Source organism: Lagopus muta, chromosome 1 (assembly GCF_023343835.1).
Source record: "Lagopus muta isolate bLagMut1 chromosome 1, bLagMut1 primary, whole genome shotgun sequence".
NCBI lineage: Eukaryota > Metazoa > Chordata > Aves > Galliformes > Phasianidae > Lagopus > Lagopus muta.
In genome coordinates, this window is record NC_064433.1 from 183853303 (window position 1) to 183863509 (window position 10207).

At 45.5% G+C, this 10207-nt stretch overlaps 1 protein-coding gene across 1 annotated transcript; it reads right to left on the minus strand.

Annotated features, from left to right (window-relative positions):
* Positions 1–273: 273 nt before the first annotated feature.
* FUT4 (fucosyltransferase 4) lies at positions 274–4519 on the minus strand. The gene has a single exon (XM_048930717.1). The coding sequence runs from the start codon at positions 4509–4511 to the stop codon at positions 3141–3143; it is 1371 nt and encodes a 456-aa protein (XP_048786674.1). The 5' UTR covers positions 4512–4519; the 3' UTR covers positions 274–3140.
* Positions 4520–10207: the final 5688 nt, after the last annotated feature.

Sequence of the window (10207 nt, forward strand, 5' to 3'; positions counted from 1 at the left end):
TTTCTTTTTTTTTAAATGATGTTTTTCCAGCAGTCACCCAACCTCAATAAATGCTCCTTTTCATAGTGGAAATAACCCAGCACAGCCTCTCCTGTGGAAATATTTACCCCTGGCACGACCAAGCTTCGTCCCCAGCCTCAGACGGTCTGACTGATCTGTAATGAGTCACTTCTATTGATGAAGAGGTGGAAGACAAGCACAAAAGGAAATCTATTTAAAAAGCAGTTTTCTACCCTTTATAACGCATAAAGAAGAGGAAATAGAAAAATAGGGTCGTTTTATGCTACTTCCTTTCTATAATTTTATTGACTGTTAATCTACATGATTAATAAAAGTTACTCCATTCTGTGAAGATTAAAAGATCTTACAGTATAAAATTCCCTGAGATACTTCTGCGAGTTAAAGGATCACCCACATTTCTATATTCCACTTATAATCAAAAAGTAATTAACTTTATGAAAAACAGCACATGATCTTTCTGTCTCTCCCTCCTCCCCAACATTTCAAGGCATGGAATCAAACAGATTTAAAAGCATATTCGTCAAGATTCCTCTATTTAGACTGGAAGATAAATCTGCTTAATTTTTATAGACTGATCACATACTTCACCTGCAGGGCCTTGTGGAGTCTGGTACCTGATCTACAATCCAATTTGCTATGACACATTTCTCATTTATCACTGAACTTGGCCTCTACAAAGTGAGTTACAAAGGACAGCGCTCAGTTTCTAACAGCACTCAATTATTAGGTTAGTTCTGTGAGCCCAAGGGACGGATGAACTAAAAGCCAATATGGCCTCAAAGAGTTGCTGTATTATTGACTTCAGCAGCCATAGACCAGGACCAAACTTCCTCCCGAATCTAACGGGAAAAGTGTGCAATGCTTATGCAACAACAGTGAAACTGCAATAATTATTACAACACTGCAGTTCTCATTATACAACCTGTGAAAATATTCAGCGCATATCTTACAAATAGAGCACAGTTGTGGTTATCTCATTCCAAAATGATGTTCTGATCATTGCACGGCTGTTTGCTGAACTTTACAAAACTCATTTCCACCAGAATTTCAGGAAGAGAAGCTGAGAATAAAGGATGGCTGCAATCTGTGGAAATTCCCATGCTCCTGGAGCCTCATCTTCTGCCTGTGGCATTACTACTGATAGAACCGAGTCGTGTGCCTCTAAACTCTCAGGAAACATTTAAAAACTTAGAAGGACTGGGAAAAAGAAGCACTATTTTGGGCAGACTGATAAGAAGCAGTGCAATCTTCACCTTTTTAAAGACTGCTCACTGCTTTGAAGATCGGGTTTTGATGTACACACACGCGCACTGCCATAAAAAGCAAAAGGAAAAAATGACAATTCAAAGAGACACTGATTGTATTATCCTGGCACTCAGCTGTTAGGTTAATGCTATACTTGGAATTGTACTTTTAGAATAATCAAAACCAATTTATTTTACCAGCTGGCAGGGCAGCAGAAGATCTTGCAAGTGAGGAGCACGGCTGTGCTCTGAACCCCTTCAGAAGAGCTGGAATTAAAGCCCAGCATCGGGAACACCCCGACAGCACCTGCATTGCACTGAGTCCTCTCTGCTTTCCCAATAAAATCTCTCCGGCAGCTCTGGCACAAACAACAGCCACATTCAGAAGTGCTTTTAACCATCTTTCCCTGCACAAAAGCAGAAAACAATAAAAACAGGAGCTTCCGAGCTCTGCCCCAGTAAACCTGTGCAAAATTATTCATGAGCTGTAACACTGTAACAGATTTTTTTCCCAGTATTCTTTAGTTCCACACTTACACAATTACTGGGCACAGGTAACTTAAAATGCAGCTGCTAAGTTTCAACAGCATCTACCTGGCAGCCCTCATTGCTCAAATCAAACCTCATCCCATTCTAACCTAAATAACTCTCACACATTGAGCTTTCACTTGCATCTAACTTTCTTCTCTCCCCACCTGCCTGGTGCCCCTGATTTTACTCCACCGTGGCAGCCAGAAAAGGAAGAACTGCAATGCTCTGAGCAGACAGCACATGAGGAAGTGGCAGCCTAGAGTTCTAGGAACAGACTGAAAAAAAAATTAGGTGGAGGAAATCCCCAAAACCAAACGTAAAGAACAGTAACCTTCTTTCTCTTCATATACTTCCTTCACATAACCTGTGTTGCAGCAGCAGTTTAGACCTTATTGTCTACAGTAGTTCTCCTTCTGGGAGGTAGCATTTGGGGACTTAACTTTGGTTATCTTTGTTGCCATTATTGCTGTACACACAACATAAAGTTAGCTTTCCCACGTACAGATTGAGTACAGCAATAAAACCCTGCCATCTTGAGCCTTTCCCTGCTTTTTCTTATATGGCAGTAATCTTGCATTGAAAGACATGCAGTCTCCTGTAAACATTCTCTAATTCCTGAATAAAGGGAGGGTGGAAATGTTCCTGCCTTCTGTCTGCCTTCTGTCTTTTCCTGTACTTGAAGCTCTTCTCTGCTTTCAAAAAGGACAACTGTGCTCACAATAAATACTTTCTGCCATCTGAGCTGTTTGTTCCACTCAAACCCTCCCATACCCTTTTTCCTACATGGAATTTTTATTTGGCTCAAAGAATTATTATTTGGCTGCTGCAATTTAAAACTGCTAAAAAGTGCTACCGTATCATCACATTCTTAAGTTCAACATTTGTGGCTCAGCATTTGTCAGCAAATAGCTCTGATTTTCATAATAATCACCATTGGAAATATTTGCTTTTGTCTTTGGAACACAGAAAGCCAGCACTGATCGCGTATCCCCCATACGCAAAAGAAAGTTTCACGGTCCAGGAAGCTGTCATAGCTGACAAAATTGGTTCCAGCTGCACAGCTGAAGGACTTGGCATAGGTTATTCTGCAAACAACTGCAAAGGTTTCAGACCAGCACGACTGCTGAAAGTTTAGCTTCGCTCTTGCAGAATCGCCTTGCCTGATGCTTCTCCGTAACTTCATTTTGCACCGTAATAAATATCTTCTTCGTTTGTTTACCTCTATCTGTATGCTTTTCTCACTGAGGACAGACTGGCTCTGGCAGGCAGGAGGTCTCACAGGGTTTCCCTGTACCTCGGTGCATTCGCTGTTGGGAGAAGCTGGCTGAGCTCGCCTCGGGAACGTCAGCTCTCAAACCAGCTGGCCAGATTCCGTACCGTCTTCAATTGATCCCCTGCCATCCTCACGGCCTCGCACACCTTGCAGTAATGCTCGTCCCAGAAAGACGTGACGTGGACGTCGTACTTGTTCCGCCAGGCAAAATACCTCCTGTAGCTGGGCTTGTTTTTATCGAGGAACTTCAGGTAGGTGGCCAGCAGCCGCGGGCTGGGGAAGTCATCCACGTGGATGAAGGAGTCGGCGGGGATGAAGCGCTCGTAGTTGGCCCTGCGGGGGCCGAGGACAACAGGCACGGCGTTGGCGGCGAAGGCGTTCCTCCAGAGCTTCTCAGTGATGTAGTCGGTGTGCTGGGAGTTCTCGAAGGCCAGGTAGAACTTGTAGGCCGACACCGTCTTCACCACGCTGCCCTCCAGCAGCGCCATCCCGCGCGCCCCGTACACGTCGATGGGCAGGTGCTCCTTCAGCTGCCGGTAGTAGCGCACGCGGGCGTGCTCCTCGTTCCAGTTGCTGATGACCCAGGCCACCAGCCGGCTCTTGCGGGGCGGCACGAAGGGCCGCGGCGTCGGCGGCACGTACAGATAGCCGTAGGGCACGAAGACGTCCGAGTCCCGCCGGTAGGACATGGTCCAGTTGAAGAGCCCGGCCAGGCCCCGCAGCCCGGGGGAGTGCGAGGGCGACTCGAAGTTCATCCACACCCACAGCTGCTGCGGGGGTCGCGGCGGGGGCCCGCGGGGCAGCCCCTGGGCGCCGTGCAGCGCCAGGTCGCGGTGGTGGAAGAGCACGGCCCGCGCCTCGCCGTACCGCCCGCGGTCGGCGCTCAGGCGGCAGCCCGTGACGTTGTAGCGCCGCCGGCAGTCGGCCGGGCGCCGGGGGCGGCCGAAGGGCTCCCACCACAGCAGCACGGTCACCTCGCCCTCGGACCGGCCCGCCGCCGAGCCGTGCCGCCGCAGCTCCCGCAGGCAGGCGTACAGCAACAGCACGGCGCCCAGCAGCGCGCCCAGCAGCGCCCAGCGCCGCCGCCACCTCCGTGCGCAGCCCGGCCGGGCGGCGGGGCTCCGCCGGGAGCCCGGCTCCATCGAGCCTGCCCGCTGCCGCCCAGGGGGAGCCGCGGGGCCGGGGCCGCCCAGCGCATGCTGCTGCTGCTGCCGCCGCCGCCTCTCAGCGCCCACCCCCGGGCCGGGCCCGGCACACGGCAGCGCGGAACCACCGGGCTGGGGCGGGGAGATGCAGCCCCTCCCGGCCATGCCGGCCATCCTGCCCCACCCCGCGGCTGCCTGCCCCTCTGCGCCGGCCCCGGTCCCGGTCCGCCCCTCGGTGCCGCACGGCCCCGCCCGCGGGAGCTCGAGGGCCGCCTCGGCCATCTCTACTCTCCCCATCCCCTCCCATCCCGCCCCAGGCAGCTGCAGAGGTTCAGCTGGAGCTGAAGGGCTTTCCCTTCGTGTATCAGGGACAGACCTTGGGGCATTTTGATGCCAGCCCTGGAGGTGCTCAAGGCCGGGCTGGATGGACCTTGGGCAGCCTGAGCAGCTGGTGGGGGCAACCAACCCATGGCAGGGGTTGGGGCTGGGTGATGTTTAAGGTCTCTTCCAATCCAAACCATCCTGTGACTCTGACTTTTAAAAAGGTCATATTTACAAGAGGGAAGTTGAGTAAAGTTTTGAATAAATTACTCATCTAGGGAAAAAAAGATAAAATAAGAGGAAGAGACAGCGGCCACAGGAGATTTCACTTCCTGCCAACTGCACCAGCTTCAAGCACCTGTAAGAGGATTAACAAGTTGGAAAAGCAATAATAATTGTAAAAGAAAACACCAACAATTCAAAGAAGAGGATTTCTTAAAATAACTTTATTGTCATTTTAAGACTTTATTGGAACCCAAATGTCTGCATTTAGTTTTTAAATCTCACAGCTATTTACAGTTTTTATGGTTACCAAGAAATCACTTTTCACAGCTCTGCTTTGGAGGAAAGTATGAAGAAGCCTATCAAATAGACCACCTGAGATGTATTTCCCAGTCATTTGCTTCACTGAACCAAGAGGTCATTGATTCTCACACCTTGGAGGAAGAAAAATAATGGCCTCAATTTGAGCCAGGGAAAGTTCACATTGGAATGATTTCTTTCCGGAAAGAGTGGTGAGGCACTGGCACAGGCTGCCCAGGGAGGTGGTGCAGTCACCATCCCTGGAGGTGTTCAGGAACCATGGAGATGTGGTGCTGAGGGATTTGGTGTGTGGACATGGTTGGGGGCTGGGGTTGGACATCATGCTCTTAGTGGTCTTTTCCAACTTTAATGATTCTATGATTGGAGTATTTTTTGAAAGTGCGCATTGTGTACCCAACAGCTGAAGATCCAAGGTCCTTTCATGTGAACACATTGAGGGCAGCAAAGTTACATCAGGAATAAATTCCCCTTGAGTGTTTGAGTTGCAGCACAGCATGTGCATACCACATAGGTCTTTGTGACCCATCTCTGTGTTAGCCAGGAGAGTAATTCAAGCTCTACCTCAGAAATAAGGAACAGTTATGTGTGTGGGTGGTGTTATATTAGTAACTAGGTCACAAGCATCTGTAAACTTAATAACCGCACATAAACAGAATAGTTTGTGTTAGAAGGGACCTTAAAGGTCATACAGTTCCAATTTCTGCCATGGGTTGGTTGACCCCACCAGCTCAGGCTGCCCAGGGCCCCATGAAGCCTGACCCTGAGCACCTCCAGGGATGGGGCACCACAGCTCTATGGACAGCAGTGCCAGGGCATCACTGCTCTCTAAGTAAAGAACTTCAGAAGGATTCAGAGTAAAGAACTTCACTTGAAGACTTCTATTGCTGTGGTCTAAGCACTCTTAAAAAAAAAACAAAAAAACAAAAAAAAAAAAAAAAACACACACAAAAAAAGAGAAAAACCAGAAAAACCAACATCTGTGGTTATGGCCAGTACTGTCTGTGCTCCGAACCAGTGTTGGCCAGAAGGGCTCTCTAGAGGTCACTACTCAGGGAGGACCGATGCTGCCTTGACTAACAGCAAGAAGTTGAAAATATTCAAGGCCAGAGACTCCAGCAGACCTCTGGCAGCCTGTGCCACTGCGGTGCCATCCTCTTGGTTAAGATTTTTTTCCTAATGTCCAACACTGAACCTCCCAGCTTGTAGTTTGTGGCTGTCGCCCCTTGTCATCTTCTTAACACCTTCAGGCAGTTGTTGACTGCTATTAAATCATACCTTTGCCTCCTTTTCTCAAGACTAAAGAGCTCAGTCTCTCATTTTATGTGCTGTAGGGCCCCACGTCATCTCAGTAGCCTTCCACTGGACTCCCTTCATGTTCTCAACTTCCAATTGAAGTGAGAGGCTGAAAGTGGGCACAATATACCAGGTTCCTCCTCACAAATGCTGAGCACAGAGGGATGATTACTGCCCTCAATCTGCTGCATGCATATCTGATGTTGCTCAGCATATGGCTTGCTTTACTTTTAAGAAGAGCTCATAGTTGGCTCACATTCAACTTACTGTTCATAAAGCTCCCAGGTTCTTTCCAGCATGGCTGTTTATCAGCCAGCCTGTTCCCTCCCTGCACCAGTGTATGGGAGTTTTCTGCTCTATGTGCAGAATGTTTTCTCTTCACTGAGTTTCCCAAGATTTCTGTTGGCTCAGCCTAAGTTTCTCCAGGAGTCTCTGAACTGAAGTTGTTCAAACCAGCATGTCAACCTCTTCATGTCTTCAACATGATGTGCTTGCTACCTAACAGCAAAGCAAAACAACAAAATCACAAAGACCTGCCCGGACAAACAACACCGATTTTAGTCACAAAACAGGAATTTTGGTTCTTTAGCCATTTCTGCAGGTAATGTGAGAAATTTTGGACCCATGAAGATCAGAGGGAGAACTCAATTGACTTCTGTTGAATCTTGATTCACCCAATATATTTGATTGTATCAGCTGCAATGGCAGTTCTTATTTTCCTTCAGGAGCATACACTTGATATATGACTTTGGAGAAAGCCACACCAGATTCTACTTGCCTAGTCTAGTTTTCATTCCCGTTCCTTGAAGATGTATTGCTAAGTTCTATAACCTGGCCAATTAGAGTCTACTGATCATGCCATACCCAATCCTACATAAAGTGAAGTCAATAAAAACACTGTAATTAATTCTGGGGTTGTGAAACAACTTAACATAGAGGTACTTACAAACCAAGCAGTGACAGCTTTGAAAAAAAAAAGAATTTGCAGCCCTTCTTTCACCAATTGCACTTCAACCAGAGCTGGGAATATGGTGGCTCATACAGCATTTGGCTTTACTAAATTTCTTTTGCACAAAGGTAGTTGTTTCTTTTTTCAAGCAGTTTTGTTCCCCCTGACTTGGGAAAGAGCCACTGACACTGCTTTTGGAGATTAACCAGCCCAGGACATAGCTGTGGGCTGAGGACCATGCACACTTTTTCTACTGCATACACAGGGATCTGTGGTTTAAGCGCTCCATGGAAATTGCAGTAGCTCCGCTCTTGCTGATAGCCAGGAATTTAAAACAAAATGCTATCTGTTGGTAACGAAACTGTTGCAAAATAAAAAATATTTTGCTTATTTGAAGGCTAAATGTTTGCAGTCTCTAACAGTGGTAAATGTGTTTTCCCAGCTGGCTTCCTCTTGTACTCTGACTCACTTTGTTTTGTTACACAGAAGAAGCATTTAAGCCTAGAAGACTCTTTGAAGTTATTTGTCAACTGTCTTGAAAACAGTTGACTTGAAAATGTACTGAAAGATGTTGCATTTTCACCCATAGCTATCAAGTCACTTGTTCTATCAACCAGGGAAATCCAGTGCATTTCTTATCCTAAAAGAATGTGATCAGCTTGAAAGAGCAGCAGGATCTATTTCGTACCACAATGACACTTATGAGTGGCTTTGAAATCTCTTCTTCTTAAGTAGCTCCTGTGATAGCAATGCAAGTTTTTGTCAAGTAAGGCCCTACATCCTCTCTGAAAAAGAGTGATAAAAGTTTCGTTCTGTATAAATTGCATGCTGTATTTTAGTATAAAATGTAAATGCCTGTAATTTGATTGACTATTTTTTAAGTTAGGGATTATGATCTTTCTGCTTGGAAGTTTAACATTCTAAAATATGACCAGAGATAAAATATTCAGTTGAAAGGTGATGCCCATCTCATTGGACAAACAACTTCTGAACAGACGAGCCCAAGTGACTGCACATGAAAGAAATGTGATGTTAAAATATTCTGCCTGGCTACAGTTCCACTTGTGACTGAGCAGGGATGTATTACAGCTGTCTAAAGTTGACTTTTCCAGGTCAAGGCACAGGCATAGACAGCTTTGCTGTGCACACTGTAGGTGGTGGATCCTGTCCCAGCACACTTCTACCTTCTGGTGCAGCACTCATCTTTGTTCACTGGTATAGATCAGAGCCAAAATTGGAGCAGCCATCCTTCCTGCCAAAACCACACAGTCCTCAGGTAATCTGACAGGTGTGTACTATCAAGCTGAAACGTGGCTCAGTGGATATTTGTTAGCAGTTAGCATGGATGTTCCAGCAGGGGGATTGGACTGGATGATCTTTCGAGGTCCCTTCCAATCCCTGACATTCTGTGATTTTCAGCCTTGTGTTCTGGAGCACTGAATGGCATCTTAAGCAGCAACAGTGGCAGCCATTCATAGAAAGCAGGCGAGACCTCTGATTCCAGGGGGATGCTCAGATGCTCTCACTTTACCCAGTGTGCATCCAACAGGCCCAAGTGCAAAGGTTTGTGATGGAGCTTTTCTCCAGACGTCTTTGAACCTCAGGCACTGTAGGGGCATTTCAGTCCAGGAAACAAGACTAGCTCTAGTTTCAGGTCAATCTAATAGTTATGGGGCCCTCACATCAGTTGCTTTAATATATTGATCCCTTTCCACTATACCTCATTACTTTATAGTGTAGACACAGCCTATGAGAGATGTCAGTGCTTGAATGCTTACTACTGTGTGGAAGCAATAACTGCTGCCTCTCAGAACTGCAATGTTTAATTTGGAAATGAAATAATATAAAACAAGGACGAGAAAAGAGTGGCTGAATGGTTAGAATGAAAAATTACTATGATAAAATGTGAGCAGAGTATATTTAGATTAATAGAAACACGATGTAACGAAATATTATAAATATAATAGAAGTAGTAATTCAGTAGTACTAATATTGAGTTACTATAATGCCATTTAAACAAATTCCTTAGATTGATTCAAGTGAAACATGAGACGTATAAAAAGATCTTGAATGTGATTATGTTGGACTAAATAAGAATCACCTGAGCCTCATAATTAAAATAATGAAATATTCAGTAGAAGGTCTAAGAAACATTTCTTCACTGCACAAGGTTGCACAAAAAGAAGCAAAGGAACCAGTGAGTTCCACAAATCTGCCTTTGTTGCAGCAAAACGGAGCTACTGCAGGATGAACGCAGAAAATCTTTCCATTTGGCAAGTTTGAAAAGAAGATCATGAAAAAATTATAACTGAGAATGAGAAAGCCATGGGAGGAGGCCGGAATGAAAATGCAGCAAGGAGCAGAAGTGAGATGCAGCCAGGTTAATCAGAGCCTCTATCTGTCATTTTTCAAACATGATTGTGTGGTTCATCATCAAATTTGCATCTAAAAAGTGAGAATGTTTTCAAAAGCTGTAAATCCTCTTGTGCCTCAGGTGCAATTTTTAGTGCCAATATTTTTTTTTTTCCATTTAGAAGTCAAATAGAAATGCCAAAAAAGAGTTGTCTTCAAGCCAGCTAAGTTAGATTTGTTTTCCTTCTCACAGGTGCAAAAATAAACCTTTTTTTTTAGTATTAGAAAAAACTTCCAGGCAATCAAAAAAACCAAATATCCTATTTCATCCACATACGATTGTAAAAAAGGAAACAAAAACACAAAGGAACAGAAAGTTTAGTTGTTCAAAGTTGGCACTAAGACTATTTCTTCATAACAATAATCAGTCTAGCTTAAATAGGATTCTCAGAAACAAATCCCATTCCACCTCTTAAAACCACACCTTAGGGAAAACATGAATTATCAGTTTGAGACGACACTGGGAATAAGGAAC